We start from the raw sequence: 17,009 nt of genomic DNA on the forward strand, positions 1-17,009 counted from the left end.
CTTTTACCCTAAGTCAAAACTTCTTCTGCAACATGTTACTCAAGGAACCTCTGTTTAAGTACTTTCCAACAGTTTATTACAGTTATTGCCATACCGCCTTTAATTTTAAAAATAAAAAGACTGAATATCCATTTTTTTAATAATTTTTTTTAACAAACTCTTTTTATTTTGTTTGTTTGTTTGTTTATTTATGGCTGTGTTGGCTCTTCGTTTCTGTGCAAGGGCTTTCTCTAGTTGTGGCAAGTGGGGGCCACTCCTCATCGCGGTACGCGGGCCTCTCGCTATCGCGGCCTTTCTTGTTGCGGAGCACAGGCTCCAGACGCGCAGGCTCAGTAATTGTGGCTCACGGGGCTAGTTGCTCCGCGGCATGTGGGATCTTCCCAGACCAGGGCTTGAACCAGTGTCCCCTGCATTGGCAGGCAGATTCTCAACCACTGCGCCACCAGGGAAGCCCTGAATATCCAATTTTTAAAAATTTTTTATTACTTTCTGCTTTATAACAAACTGAATCAGTCATACATATACATCTGTTCCCACATCCCTTCCCTCATGCATCTCCCTCCCTCCCACCCTCCCCATCCCACTCCTCCAGGTGGTCACAAAGCACCGAGCTGATCACCCTGTGCTCTGCAGCTGCTTCCCACGATCTATCTACCTTACATTTGGTAGTGTATATATGTCCATGCCTCTCTTTCGCTTTGTCACAGCTTACCCTTCCCCCTCCCCATATCCTCAAGTCCATTCTCAAGTAGGTCTGTGTCTTTATTCCCGTTTTACCCCTAGGTTCTTCATGACACTTTTTAAAAAATTCCATATATATGTGTTAGCATACAGTATTTCTCTTTCTCTTTCTGACTTACTTCACTCTGTATGACCGATTCTATGTCTATACACCTCATTACAAATAACTCACTTTCGTTTCTTTTTATGGCTGAGTAATATTCCATTGTATATATGTGCCACAACTTCTTTATCCATTCATCCAATGATGGACACTTAGGTTGTTTCCAACTCCGGGCTATTGTGAATAGAGCTGCAATGAACATTTTGGTACATGTCTCTTTTTGAATTATGGTTTTCTCAGGGTATATACCTAGTAGTGGGATTGCTGGGTCATATAGCAGTTCTATTTTTAGTTTTTTTAAGGAACCTCCATACTGTTCGCCATACTGGCTGTACCAATTCACATTCCCACCAGCAGTGCAAGAGTGTTCCCTTTTCTCCACACCCTCTCCAGCATTTATTGTTTCTAGGATTCTTGATGATGGCCATTCTGACTGGTGTGAGATGATATCTCATTGTAGTTTTGATTTGCATTTCTCTAATGATTAATGATGTTGAACATTCTTTCATGTGTTTGTTGGCAGTCTGTATATCTTCTTTGGAGAAATGCCTATTTAAGTCTTCTGCCTATTTTTGGATTAGGTTGTTTGTTTTTTTGCTATTGAGCTGCATGAGCTTCTTGTAAATTTTGGAGATTAATCCTTTGTCAGTTGCTTCATTTGCAAATATTTTCTCCCATTCTGAGGGTTGTCTTTTGGTCTTGTTTATGGTTTCCTTTGCTGTGCAAAAGCTTTGAAGTTTCATTAGGTCCCATTTGTTTATCTTTGTTTTTATTTCCATTTCTCTAGGAGGTGGGTCCAAAAGGATCTTGCTGTGATTTATGTCATAGAGTGTTCTGCCTATGTTTTCCTCTAAGAGTTTGATAGTTTCTGGCCTTACATGTAGGTCTTTAATCCATTTTGAGCTTATTTTTGTGTATGGTGTTAGGGAATGATCTAATCTCATACTTTTACATGTCCCTGTCCAGTTTTCCCAGCACCACTTATTGAAGAGGCTGTCCTTTCTCCACTGTACATTCCTGCCTCCTTTATCAAAGATAAGTTGGCCATATGTCCGTGGGTTTTTCTCTGGGCTTTCTATCCTGTTCCATTGATCTATCTTTCTGTTTTTATGCCAGTACCACACTGTCTTCATTACTGTAGCTTTGTAGTATAGTCTGAAGTCAGGGAGCCTGATTCCTCCAGCTCCGTTTTTCGTTCTCAAGATTGCTTTGGCTATTCTGGGTGTTTTGTTTTTCCAAACAAATTTTGAAATTTTTTGTTCTAGTTCTGTGAAAAATGCCAGTGGTAGTTTGATAGGGATTCCATTGAACCTGTAGATTGCTTTGGGTAGTAGAGTCATTTTCACAATATTGATTCTTCCAATCCAGGAGCATGGTATATCTCTCCATCTATTTGTATCATCTTTAATTTCTTTTCATCAGTGTCTTATAATTTTCTGCATACAGGTCTTTTGTCTCCTTAGGTAGGTTCATTCCTAGATATTTTATTCTTTTTGTTGCAATGGTAAATGGGAGTGTTTTCTTGATGTCATTTTCAGATTTCTCATCATTAGTGTACAGGAATGCCAGAGATTTCTGTGCATTAATTTTGTATCCTGCTACTTTACCAAATTCATTGATTAGCTCTAGTAGTTTTCTGGTAGCATCTTTAGGATTCTCTATGTATAGTATCATGTCATCTGCAAACAGTGACAGCTTTACTTCTTCCTTTCCCATTTGGATTCCTTTTATTTCCTTTTCTTCTCTGATTGCTGTGGGTAAAACTTCCAAAACTAGGTTGAAGAAGAGTGGTGAGAGTGGGCAGCCTTGTCTTGTTCCTGATCTTAGTGGAAATGGTTTCAGTTTTTCACCATTGAGGACAATGTTGGCCGTGTGTTTGTCATATATGGCCTTTATTATGTTGAGGAAAGTTCCCTCTATGCCTACTTTCTGCAGGGTTTTTATCATAAATGGGTGTTGAATTTTGTCAAAAACTTTCTCTGCATCTATTGAGATGATCATATGGCTTTTCTCCTTCAACTTGTCAATATGGTGTATCACATTGATTGATTTGCATATATTGAAGAATCCTTGCATTCCTGGAATAAACCCCACTTGATCATGGCGTATGATCCTTTTAATGTGCTGTTGGATTCTGTTTGCTAGTATTTTGTTGAGGATTTTTGCATCTATTTTCATCAGTGATATTGGCCTGTAGTTTTCTTTCTTTGTGACATCCTTGCCTGGTTTTGGTATCAAGTTGATGGTGGCCTCGTAGAATGAGTTTGGGAGTGTTCCTCCCTCTGATATTGTTTGGAAGAGTTTGAGAAGGATTTGTGTTAGCTCTTCTCTAAATGTTTGATAGAATTCGCCTGTGAAGCCATCTGGTCCTGGGCTTTTGTTTGATGGAAGATTTTTAATCACAGTTTCAATTTCAGAGCTTGTGATTGGTCTATTCATATTTTCTATTTCTTCCTGAGTCAGTCTTGGCAGGTTGTGCATTTCTAAGAATTTGTCCATTTCTTCCAGGTTGTCCATTTTATTGGCATAGAGTTGCTTATAGTAATCTCACATGATCTTTTGTATTTCTGCAGTGTCAGTTGTTACTTCTCCTTTTTCATTTCTAATTCTATTGATTTGAGTCTTCTCCCTTCTTTTCTTGATGAGTCTGGCTAATGGTGTGTCAATTTTGTTTATCTTCTCAAAGAACCAGCTTGTAGTTTGGTTGATCTTTGCTATCGTTTCCTTCATTTCTCTTTCATTTATTTCTGACTGATCTTTATGATTTCTTTCCTTCTGCTAACTTTGGGGTTTTTTTGTTCTTCTTTCTCTCATTGCTTTAGGTGCAGGGTCAGGTTGTTTACTCGAAATGTTTCCTGTTTCTTAAGGTGGGATTGTATTGCTCTAAACTTCCCCCTTAGAACTGCTTTTGCTGCATCCCATAGGTTTTGGGTCGTCGTGTCTCCATTGTCATTTGTTTCTAGGTATTTTTTAATTTCCTCTTTGATTTCTTACGTGATCACTTCGTTATTGACTAGTGTATTGTTTAGCCTCCATGTGTTTGTATTTTTTACAGCTCTTTTCCTGTAATTGATGTCTAGTCTCATAGCATTGTGGTTGGAAAAGATACTTGATACAATTTCAATTTTCTTAAATTTACCAAGACTTGATTTGTGACCCAAGATATGGTCTATCCTGGAGAATGTTCCATGAGCAGTTGAGAAAAATATGTATTCTGTTGTTTTTGGATGGAATGTCCTATAAATATCAACTAAGTCCATCTTGTTTAATGTATTATTTAAAGCTTGTGTTTCCTTATTTATTTTCATTTTGGATGATCTGTCCATTGGTGAAAGTGGGGTGTTAAAGTCCCCTACTATGATTGTGTTACTGTCGATTTCTCCTTTTATGGCTGTTAGTGTTTGCCTTATGCATTGTGGTGCTCCTATGTTTGGTGCATAAATATTTACAATTGTTATATCTTCTTCTTGGATCGATCCCTTTATCGTTATGTAGTGTCCTTCTTTGTCTCTTCTAATAGTCTTTATTTTAAAGTCTATTTTGTCTGATATAAGAATTGCAACTCCAGCTTTCTTTTGATTTCCATTTGTATGGAATATCTTTTTCCTTCCCCTTACTTTCAATCTGTATGTGTCTCTAGGTCTGAAGTGGGTCTCTTGTAGACAGCATATATATGGGTCTTGTTTTCGTATCCATTCAGCCAATCTGTGTCTTTTGGTGGGAGCATTTAGTCCATTAACATTTAAGATAATTATCGATATGTATGTTCCTATTCCCATTTCCTTAATTGTTTTGGGTTCGTTATTGTAGGTATTTTCCTTCTGTTGTGTTTCTTGCCTAGAGAAGTTCCTTTAGCATTTGTTGTAAAGCTGGTTTGGTGGTGCTGAACTCTCTCAGCTTTTGCTTGTCTGTAAATGTTTTCATTTCTCCATCACATCTGAATGAGATCCTTGCTGGGTAGAGTAGTCTTGGTTGCAGGTTTTTCTCCTTCATCACTTTAATTATGTCCTGCCACTCCCTTCTGGCTTGTAGAGTTTCTGCTGAGAGATCAGCTGTTAACCTGATGGGGATTACCTTGTGTGTTATTTGTTGTTTTTCCCTTGCTGCTTTTAGTATGATTTCTTTGTGTTTAATTTTTGACAGTTTGATTAATATGTGTCTTGGTGTATTTCTCCTTGGATTTATTCTGTATGGGACTCTCTGTGCCTCCTGGACTTGATTAACTATTTCCTTTTCCATATTAGGGAAGTTTTCAACTATAATCTCTTCAAATATTTTCTCAGTCCCTTTCTTTTTCTCTTCTTCTTCTGGAACCCCTATAATTCGAATGTTGGTGCATTTAATGTTGTCCCAGAGGTCTCTGAGACTGTCCTCTGTTCTTTTCATTCTTTTTTCTTTATTTTGCTCTGCATCAGTTATTTCCACTCTTTTATCTTCCACCTCACTTATCCGTTCTTCTGCCTCAGTTATTCTGCTATTGATCCCATCTAGAGTATTTTTCATTTCATTTATTGTGTTTTTAATCGATGCTTGATTCATGTTTAGTTCTTCTAGGTCCTTGTTAACTGTTTCTTGCATTTTGTCTATTCTATTTCCAAGATTATGGATCTTGGAAATAGAATCTTGTATCAGCTTTACTATCATTATTCTGAATTCTTTTTCAGGTAGACTGCCTATTACCTCTTCATTTGTTAGGTCTGGTAGGTTTTTATCTTGCTCCTTCACCTGCTGTGTGTTTTTCTGTCTTCTCATTTTGCTTATGTTACTGTGTTTGGGGTCTCCTTTTTGCAGGCTGCAGATTCATAGTTCCCGTTGTTTTTGGTGTCTGTCCCCAGTGGCTAAGGTTGTTTCAGTAGGTTGTGTAGGCTTCCTGGTGGGGGGGACTAATGCCTGTGTTCTGGTGGTTGAGGCTCGATCTTGTCTTTCTGGTGGACAGGTCCACGTCTGGTGGTGTGTTTTGGGGTGCCTGTGGCCTTATTGTGTTTTTAGGTAGGCTCTCTGCTAATTGGTGGGGTTGTGTTCCTGCCTTGCTAGTTGCTTGGCATAGGGTGACCAGCACTGTAGCTTGCTGGTCATTGACTGAAGCTGGGTGCTGGTGTTGAGATGGAGATCTCTGGGAGATTTTCGCTGCTTGATATTATGTGGAGCTGGGAGGTCTCTTGTGGACCCGTGTCCTGAAGTTGGCTCTCCCACTTCAGAGGCACAGCACTGACTCCTGGCTGCAGCACCAAGAGCCTTTCATCCACCCGGCTCAGAATAACAGGGAGAAAAAGCAGAAAGAAAGAATTAGTAGAAGAAAGAAAGAGAGAGGGAAAGAAAGGAAGAAGGGAAGAAAGGAAGGAAGGAAGGAAGAAAGAAAGAAAGGAGGGAGGGAGGAAGGATGGAAAGAGAGAAGGAAAGAAAGGAGGGTGGGAGGGAGGAATGAAAGCAAAAGGAAGAGTGAATGGAAGAAGGGAGGGAAGGAGGAAGGAAAGAAAGAAAGAAAGACAGGAGGGAGGGAGGGAGGAAGGAAAGAAAAAGAAAGTGGAAAGAAGAAGGATGGGAGGGAGGGAGGGAGGAAAGAAAAAGGAAGAAGGAAAGGAGGAGCGGACAGAGGGAGGGAGGGAGGGAAGGTAGAAAAAAAAGAAAGAGCCGGTAAAGTAAAATAGAATAAAATATGAAATATAGTAGCATTATTAAAATTAAAAAGTAATTATTGAAAAAAAACAGACCGATAGAACCCTGGGACATATGGTGGAAGCAAAGCTATACAGAGAGAATCTTACACAGAAGATTACACATACACATTCACAAAAAGAGAGCAGGGGGAAAAATCAAAAATCTTGCTCTCCAAGTCCACCTCCTCAGTTTGGGATAATTCGTTGTAAAAAGAGGAAAAGGGCGAGAAGTCTGAAATCTTGCTCTCTAAGTCGACCTCCTTAATTTGGGATAATTCGTTGTAAAAAGAGGAAAAGGGGGGAAAGTCTTAAATCTTGTCCTCAAAGTCCACTTCCTCAATTTGGGATGATTCGCTGTCCATTCATGCACTCCACAGACGCAGGGCACATCAAATGGACCGTGGAGCTTTAATCCGCTGCCTCCGAGGCTGCACAGAGAGATTTCCCTGTCTCTGCTCTCACAGCTCCCGGGTCTCAGCCTTGGACCTGGCCCCGCCTCTGTGCGTAGGTCGCCGGAGGGCGTCAGTTCTTCGCTCAGTCAGGACGGGTTTAAAGGAGCCGCTGATTCGGGGGCTCTGGCTCACTCAGGCAGAGGGGAGGGAGGGGCGCACAGTATGGGGCGGGCCTGCGGCGGCAGAGGCTGGCGTGACGTTTCAGCAGCCCGTGGCGCTCTGTGCGCTTTCCCGGGAAAGCCGTCCCCGGGTCCCGGGACCCCGGCAGTGGCGGGGTGCACAGGCCCCCCGGAAGGCGGGGCGGACAGTGACCCGCGCTTGCACACAGGCCCCGCGGCTGCGGCGGCGGCGGCGGCGGCGGTGCCGGCGGCGGCAGCAGCAGCCCCAGCGTCCCACGCCCGTCTCCGAGGTCCGCGCCTTACCCGCGGCTCGCGCCTGTCTCTGGCACTTCCCCAAGCAGCCCTCTTAATGCCCTCTCCTCGCGCACCAGGAAACAAAAGGGAAAAAAGTCTCTTGCCTCTTCGGCAGCTCCAGACCCTTTCCCCGGACTCCCTCCGGGCTAGCCGTGGTGCACTAACCCCTTCAGGCTCTCTTCCTGCCGCCAGCCCCAGTCCTCTCCCTGCGCTCCGACTGAAAGCCGATACCCGAGCCTCAGCTCCCAGCCCCGCCCGCCCTGGCGGCCGAGCAGACAAGCCTCTCGGGCTGGTGTGTGCCTGAGGGCACCGGTCCTCTGTGCCAGAATCTCTCCGCTTTGCCCTCCGCACCCCTGTTGCTGTGCTCTCCTCTGCTACTCCGAAGCTTCCCCCTCCGCCACCTGCAGTCTCCGCCCGTGAAGGGGCTTGTAGTGTGTGGAAACCTTCCCTCCTTCACGGCTCCCTCCCACTGGTGCAGGTCCCGTCCCTATCCTATTGTCTCTGTTTATTCTTTTTTTCTTTTGCCCTACCCAGGTATGTGGGGAGTTTCTTGCCTTTTGGGGGGTCTGAGGTCTTCTGTCAGCGTTCAGTAGGTGTACTGTAGGAGTTGTTCCACGTGTAGATGAATTTCTGATGTATCTGTGGGGAGGAAGGTGATCTCTGCGTCTTACTCTTCCGCCATCTTCCTCCGGGCCCCTGAATATCCAAATTAAGTACCTTGCTCGAAGTCACACAAAGCTAGAACTGAAATATAGATCTTCTCACTCCAAACTGAGGGATTTTTTACCTTAATTTTATAGACTGTGGGTATTTGCTGGAAGATCTTTTTATTCTTCTGCACTTATATCTTTCTATCCTTAGTACTGATATAACATGCTCTGGTGGTCTTTGATGTTTTCTTGAACAGATGAGGGCTGCCCTCTCAGATATACTGTGCCAGTGAGTCTCCATACACCACGAAAAGGGAAAATATATCAATCATAAAACTCGTTTAGACTGTGTGGTTATAGTAAGTGTATGTAAAAATCCCCTTAACTGAAATCAGCTGCTCTCATGGGTTTGAGTGACAAATAATCTAAACAGTTTTCTTTTTTGGTTTTTTGTTTTTGGTATTGGGGAGAAACAGGTGCTCCTACAGCATCAGATAATTCTAGCTTCTGTGGTCTACTCTATAATTCATACTCAGTGGAGTGAGAATATAGTGGGGATGAGGTGTGGATTAGATGACAGTAGAACCAGAAAAATCTTGGGAAACTAATAAGAGAAGGATAAGCAATGATCATAAATTTAGATTTCCCTCACTGTTTTGAAAGAGACAAGGTCCCTTTGTCCAGGTGGAGGTATTATACAGGGAAACTGCCTTGTTAGTTTGCCTTTCTTCACATAGAAAATATATGTATATTATACCAATATATATAAGTATACACATACAAATGTATGTATATAACAGGGATATATATGGTATTTACATTCTTTATATTTATATATAATAGAGATACCTTTAGAGTTACAGAATGAAAAATATTCCTATTACTTGTGTCGAAGAACTTTAAAAACAGCATGTGTGACTATCCTAATATAAACCTCAAATAGTTACACCTACTAAGTTTATGACCACTTTCTAGGAATTAAGAGAGAACAAAACTTATCTTCAAATTCTAAGGATAGGTACAGTGAGGTTCAGAAATTTCCGACCACTTAACTTAAGGTCTAGAAAGCCAAGTTTTGCTATTATCATGAAAAATGAAAAAACAAAATTCTGGTAGCAGATGCAAACAATTCCTCAACACATAATGATGTAAAAGTTTAAATATACTGAGAAGTGTACAAATGAATACTGGATACAACCAATAAATGTTAAATGATTTTGCATACAAAGAACATTTTCTTTACTTCTTAGGCTTAGGCAGTTGGGAAATACACCCATGAAAAAAATGGTCTGATATAAGCCCTAAAAACGACTTTAGAAATAATTTTTTCTAGCAGTTTTCAAACTGTGTTTAGTAGCAGAATATCCAAAAGGAATCTTATTGACATAACAATATGCAAAATATATAAAGCCTGGGCCTCCCTGGTGGCGCAAGTGGTTGAGAGTCCGCCTGCCGATGCAGGGGATACGGGTTCGTGCCCCGGTCTGGGGGGATCCCATATGCCGCGGAGCGGCTGGGCCCGTGAGCCATGGCCGCTGAGCCTGCGCGTCCGGAGCCTGCGCGTCCGGAGCCTGTGCTCCGCAACGGGGGAGGCCACAGCAGTGGGAGGCCCGCGTGCCGCAAAGAAAAAAAAAAAAAAAAATATATATATATAAAGCCTATGATTTGATCAGGAGATGTAATCCTGGAAAACTGCCCAATTGTCACATTCTCTGTCACTCTGTGTGACAAGGAATGTCTTGCCATTTTTGGAAAACTCTATTTTTCTGAGGCACCTCGGAACAGGAAAAGTGAAGTGTGTTTTAAATACCACAAAGTAGATGAGATTCTTTCTAACAGTATGATGATTCTTCTCTTTCTAAAAAAAGGAGAAAATTTTCTTTAAACTAATGTTATCTTCTGTTCCACCCTTGGCTCAGTGCTCTAGTTTGTGGAACTTCCAGTAATGTTTCTAACTGGTCTGAAAACTAAAGTTTTTTTTCTTTTTTTCATATTGTTTTGCCTATTGACATAAAATTGTTACAATGAGTACTTGACATAAGGTATATGATATACTAACCACATATCTTATCATATAATAAGTTGTCAATAAACATAAATCCCCTCACAGTTTTGCTCAGAGATAATCTAGTTCTTCTTTTCCTTCCCCATTTGTGGTTGGATAAACTGAAATTCACCTGCTGTGTCTGAACATTACTCATTCTTTCATTCCACTTTCTGATCAAGTTCAGATAGCTGAAGTTTACCATATTTTTCACTTTTGGAGAGCTGTTTTCCTTAAGCTTGTAGTGAGCAAAGGAAAACACAATAATCCATAAGTAAGATACAAGGGGAGAAAAACCAGATACTTCCTTAATCCTTAGCTAGAGAGATAACATGTTCTTGGTCTTGGAAAAAAGGCCTCTAATTGGTCATCAGTTGTTTTGTTCCATATTTAACCTTAATTCTTATTTTGGCAGGTATTTTTGGAGAAAATGAAAGAGTTCCACCAAACATCTGGAAATGCCTGCCACCTGTAGGCTTTGTGCTGACTTCCCCGTGTATATTTCTCCCTCCCTGGATCCTGGCCTCTGACTCTGACTCTGGCTCTCCTAATAACGTGACCATGGAATGGGTTAATGAGACCTTGGTGAGAGAGTTTGTCTTCCTTGGCTTCTCATCTCTGGCTGGGCTGCAGCGGCTGCTCTTCATTGTCTTCCTGCTCATCTATCTTTTCATCCTGGGCACAAATGCCATCATCGTTTCCACCATTGTCCTGGACAGAGCCCTCCATACACCTATGTACTTCTTCCTTGCTGTACTCTCCTGTTTTGAAACTTGCTACACTTTCATCCTTGTACCCAAGATGCTGGTTGACCTGCTGGCCCAGAAGAAGACCATCTCCTTCTTGGGCTGTTCTATCCAGATGTTTACCTTCCTCTTTCTAGGTTGCTCTCACTCCTTCCTGCTGGCAGTCATGGGTTATGATCATTATGTGGCCATCTGTAACCCTCTGCAGTACACAGTGCTCATGGGTTATGGGGTGTGTGTGGGACTTGTGGCTGCTGCCTGTGCCTGTGGCTTCACTGTCTCACTGGTCACCACCTCCCTGGTACTTCACTTGCCATTCCACTCCTCCAACCAACTACACCACTTTTCTGTGACATTTCTCCTGTTCTCAAGCTGGCATCTCATCCCTCTCGCCTCAGTCAGTTGGTCATATTCATGCTTGGTGTGTTTGCCTTGATTATTCCACTGTTACTTATCCTGGTTTCCTATATCCGTATCATCTCTGCCATTCTAAAAATCCCATCCTCTGTTGGAAGATACAAAGCTTTCTCTACTTGTGCCTCCCATCTCATTGTGGTAACTGTTCGTTATGGTTGTGCCTCTTTCATCTACTTAAGGCCCAAATCCCATTACTCTTCAAGTCAAGACATCCTCATATCTGTGTCTTATACCATCCTCACTCCATTGTTCAATCCAATGGTTTACAGTCTGAGGGATAAGGAATTCAAATCAGCCGTTTGAAGAACAATGGTCCAGACTTCGTACCCTGTTAATTAAAGAGGCAGTTAATAACTGTTCAGTTAATTGTATGCCTTTTATGTGCCAAGTAAAATGTGTGCTTTCAAATATTTTCTCATTTAAATGTAGAACATGCTGTAATGTAAAGACGTTTTTCATATGAAGAGAATGAGGCTGAAAGATGATAAGACATTCTGGCTTTCTGCCATGAGTAATACTCTAAGAAGGCTATGTAGACATGTGAAAAGATTACTCATTTCTAGAATAAATTTCATCACATTTACTGCTGTAAAAATTTATTATTCAGAAACAAATAAATCCATTGATGAGAGCAAAGATGCACCAAAGCTGTCTGGTTCAAAGGAACAGAAGAATATATGACTATCTATTCCTACCCCTCCTGATATTAGTTCTTCCTTTACAGAAGAAAACAGGCAACCTTGGTCCCCTCCATTCTACAGCAAACTTAGTGTCCCTTTTTGGTCCCTGATTCCCCACCACCACCACCAAATCTACATATTGAAATGGCTTTACCTTTACTTGGGATTGCTTTGTCCTTTCCTTGTTTGAGACTGTAACTTTATTATGGAGTTTCCTTCATATATATATATATATATATATATATATATATATATATATATATGCCCTTCTAATATTATCCTGTCATAGGCCCCAAATTCATTCCCTGAATATCATACCTATTTATTCTCCTCAAGGCAGCTGCTAACATGGAATGATTGCTGAAGTATCTCAAGTAATCTAGCAAAAGGGTAGAGTTAATATTAATAGGGTGAAAAGCAAGACTTCCCTAATGTCCAGAAAATCCATGAAAAAGTTCTTCAGTGACTCCTCTTTCCATAGAGGATGAAGCCAAGGATTTATCACCTAGTCCCCGCCACCTCTGTGACATTATTATTTCTAACATTATTACTATCCACTTCTCATATGCACCTTGTTGTGCCTTCTGAAGATAATCCACTATTTGCTGGTCCTCAAAGTAACATGATTCTGTAGTCTGCCATGTTTTCTCACTTGCTGTTTCTTCTCTGGAAGAATAATTTTTTTAAAAAAAGAGTGGTGAAGTCACGTTCAGGTGTGTGGCTGCCTACGTGGATGAGTTGACATTCACCAAGACAGGACATGAAGGTGGCTGAGCCAGCTTGGCAGCAGAAGATGGCAGAATAAGGAAGGCTATTCATAACACAAACTTCTCTTTAGTTCCAGGTACAGTACCAGGAACAGGGTCGACAAGGTTGCTTTTAATATAATGAATCTGTATTTCCTGAAGGCACAGATTTTATATTAAACACAAGCTTGTCAACACGGTTTGGTTTTCTTCAATATTCTTTATTGAAACTATTCTGAGATATAAAGGAATTTTTCCTTCAGGAGAAGGGTGGGAAGTCAAACACCAACATCCCCCAATTCTATTTTATTTCTATGGGAGTAATTTTGCTTATCCATGCTCAACAGCTGTGCTCTCCTTGACCAAATCTGTTTAGTCATTACACCAAATTATGCCTTTGTTCACAAAGGGATGGAATGAGGTAACATGAAGACATCTGTATAAATCCAATCTTAATACTAATAACATCACTCAAAGGATAAACCATACATTTGGATTCCTGTAAAGAAAGGCACTTCCACAAATTTCTATTTCAGACAACATGGAATTAAAAGTCTAAAACTTACTTGGCATAAACTTAAATATTTCCGAGCTCTAACACAAAGTCTTACAGTCTTATAGTGACATTCTTGAGATCTTTACCCTGAGGCAATAGTTTCCTAAAGCACCTTGAGTTTAATCTTTCCCTTGAAGCCGTTTCTTACTTTCAGAATCTTTGCTGGGAGATATTGGGGATTGGATGGGAAAAGCTTTATTTTCAAACCCAGGAAGTTCTGGATTCTTTATAGTTCTTCTAAATTTTTCTCAGAAGCTTAACGACATCTTATTTTGTTCATTTCTTTCTTCTCATATGTTATCATTGATTGGAACTTTCTATAATCTTCCTAGAAATTTCTCATGAGTTTAATAAGTGATTTTTCTGTGTTCCAGGCTATAGTAATGCAAACTTTCCAAGAAAGCACGTAAATGTCCCCTTTTACCAAATTATAATAACAGCTTCCTCTCTGTCCTTCAAATGCTTACCAACAGTGGCCTCAAGGCTCTTACACCTTTCAGTGATAGATTCCTTAAGGCTTTACAGATTTTCCTACCATCAAGTCCAAACTCAGTGCCATATTTTTAAAGTTTTAATTATAATAGCACCCTGACTTTAGATACCAAATTCTGTTCTAGTTATTTATTTCCATTTAACAAACTACCCTGTAGTTTAGCTAAGATAACAGCAGTTATTTATTTTACACACAAATCCACAATTTTGGCAGGGCTTCATGGGACAGCTTGTATCTACTTTTTGTGAGGTCACCTTGGTTGGCCCAACTAGGGCTGAAGGGCCATTTCCAAAACTGGTCACTTATGTGGCTCATTAGTTCATGTTAAATGTTGGCTGTGTGCAAATCTGGGGCTATTGAGTCTTGGTTTATTACCACATGGATTTTATAAGTACTGCTTGGGCTTGCATGGTGGCTAGAGTAGGATATCAAGATGGCAGAGTAGGAGGACACCAAGCTCACATTGCTCCACCCACACATCAAAAATACAGATACATGTGGAACAATTCTCAGTGAAAACTGGAGGCTAGCAGAAAGACTCTTATACAACCAAGACTGTAAGAAAGATCTACACAGGGTTGGGTAGGGAGGGAAGAGAAGTGATCAGGTTGGGACATTCACCCCTCGGAGGGGACACAGAAAAAGAGGTAGATTACACAGGCTCAGAATAAGTCTGAACCACATATTGGATGCCACATCCCTGAGCTCTGACACCAGGAGGACGAGATCCCTTAGTTGGTTTGAAAACCATGAGGACTGACAGCAGGGTTGTAGAACCTAGACCCTTCTCATGAAGAGCATGTACATGCTTGCTTACACCCAAAACAAGGTGGAAGAAGCAGAGTGAAGATGCCCAGAACTCCGGCCAGTTTTCCACAACCACCCTAGTGCTCACCTCAGCCCTGCTCTGGTCCCTCTTGCTCTGCAACACAGCTCCACACTAGGATGAAGGTGCTGCAGCAGAGGAGAGGGCACAGTTTCAGGGGATAGAGACAGCTCAGACCCAACACAGCATTCAAACTGGGTTCTGGCAGACATTATGGCATTCATGGGAGCAGCAGATCAGAAGTAGTCAGAATTCTGACTGATGTTGGGACAGCCCCAGCCTATGCCCTTACTCAGGCCAAATCAGTTAAATGTAATAGATATACACAGGATATTCCATCCAAACTCATCCCCAAGTGTACAGGGAACATGCTCCAGTATAGATCAAATACTAGGCCACAAAACAAGTCTCAGCAAATTGAAGGGGACAGAAATTATATCAAGTACTTTTTTCTGGTTCTAATAGTATGATAGTAGAAATAAGTTATGGTAAGAAAAATGGGAAAAACACAAACGTGTAGAGACAAAACAACATACTACTAAAGACCCAGTGGGTCAGTGAAGAAATCAAAGAAGAAATCAGAAAATACCACAAAACAAATGAAAATAAAAACACACATTCCAAAATCTAAGGGATGCAACAAAAACAATTTTAGAGGAAAGTTTATAGTGATACAGTCCTACCTCAAGAAAGAATAAAAATTTCAAAAAAACTACCTAATATACCACTTAAGGGAATTAGAAAAAGAAGAGCAAACAAAGCCACAGTCAGTCAGCAGAAGGAAGGATAATAAAGATAAGAGAGAAAATAAATTAAATAGAGACCAAAAAAAAGAAAAGATAAATGAAACCAAAAGCTTGTTTTTTGAAAAGATTAAAAAAAATTATAAGCCAAGCTCAACAAGAAAAAAGAGAGAAGACCCAAATAAACAAAATAAAATTTGAAAGAAGAGAAATAACAGCTGATGTCACAGAGATATGAACAAATCGTGAGAATATTACAAACAGTTAAATGACATCAAATGGGCTAACCTAAAAAAACTGGATAAATTTCTAGAAATATACATCTCTCAAGACTGAATCAGGAAGAAATATACAATCTAAACAGACTTATCATTAGAAGTGAAATTGAATTTGTAAAACAAAACAAAACAAAACAAAAAACTCCCAGCATACAGAAGTCCAGGACAAGGTGGCTCACAGGGCAAATTCTATCAAACACATAAAGAAGAGCTAAGGCCTATTATCAAACTATTCCCCCAAATTGCAGAGGATGGAACATCCCCAATTTTATGATATGGGACCCTTATTACCCTGGTACCAAAACCAGAAATAAAGAAAATCCAACCAGTGTCTCTGATGAATGTAGATGCAAAAATCCCCAACAAAATTTAGCAAATCTAATTCAACAATATATAAACAGGATCATACACCATGATCAAGTGGGATTTATTCCAGGGATACAAGGATGGTTCAATATCTGCAAATCAATCAATGTAATACACCATTTTAACAAAAAGGAAGGGTAAAAATCACATGATCATCTTAATAGATGAAGAGAAAGGATTTGAAAAAAATTAATATTTATTCATGATAAAACTGTAAAATTCTTATTGAAGTTGGTATATAGGGAACATATCTTAACATAATAAAGGCCATTTATGACAAACCCACAGCTAACATAATACTCAGTGGTAAAATGCTGAAAGCTTTTCTTCTAAAATTAGGAACAAGACAACGATTTCCAGCCTCACCACTTCAATTTAACATAATGTCAGAAGTTCTAGCCACAGCAGCCAGGCAACAAAAAGAAATAAAAGTCGTCCAAATTAGAAGAGAAGAGGTAAATTGCCACTATTTTCAGTTGACATGATACTATATATAGGAAGCCCTAAAGTCTCCACAAAAAATATTTGACCTAATAAATGAATTCAGTAAAGTTGCAGGATACAAGATTAATACACTGAAATTTGTTGATTTTCTATACACTAGTAATAAGCTGTCAGAAAGGGAAAGCAAGAAAACAATTCTGTTTAAAACCACATCAAAAAGAATAAAATAAATAGGAATAAACTAAACCAAAATGTGAAAGATCTGTACTCTGAATACTGTAAAACAATGATGAAAGGAATTGAAGAAGATACAATGAAATGGAAAGATATCCTGTGTTCATGGATTGGAACAATTAATATTATTAAAATGTCCATACTACTGAAGGCAATCTACAGATTCAATACAATTCCTAACAAAATATTCATGACATTTTCACAAGTAAAACAAATAATCCTAAAATTTATATGGAACCACAAAAGACCCTAAATAGCCAAAACAATCTTGAGATAAAAGAACAAAGCTGGAGGTATCACACTCCCTGACTTCAGACCATACTACAAAGTTATAGTCATCAAAACAGTATGGTACTGGCACAAAAACAGACACATATATCAATGGAACAGAATAGAGATCACAGAAATATACCTATATAC

At 40.1% G+C, this 17,009-nt stretch overlaps 1 protein-coding gene across 1 annotated transcript; it reads left to right on the forward strand.

Moving 5' to 3' along the window:
- Positions 1–10,621: 10,621 nt before the first annotated feature.
- On the forward strand, positions 10,622–11,526 carry LOC132483060 (olfactory receptor 10K1-like). Its single transcript, XM_060088305.1, is given in 2 exon segments — positions 10,622–11,147; positions 11,150–11,526. Coding segments are annotated over 2 exon segments (903 nt in total).
- The last annotated feature ends 5,483 nt before the right edge of the window (positions 11,527–17,009 follow it).

This window comes from Mesoplodon densirostris, chromosome 2 (assembly GCF_025265405.1).
Source record: "Mesoplodon densirostris isolate mMesDen1 chromosome 2, mMesDen1 primary haplotype, whole genome shotgun sequence".
Classification (NCBI taxonomy): domain Eukaryota; kingdom Metazoa; phylum Chordata; class Mammalia; order Artiodactyla; family Ziphiidae; genus Mesoplodon; species Mesoplodon densirostris.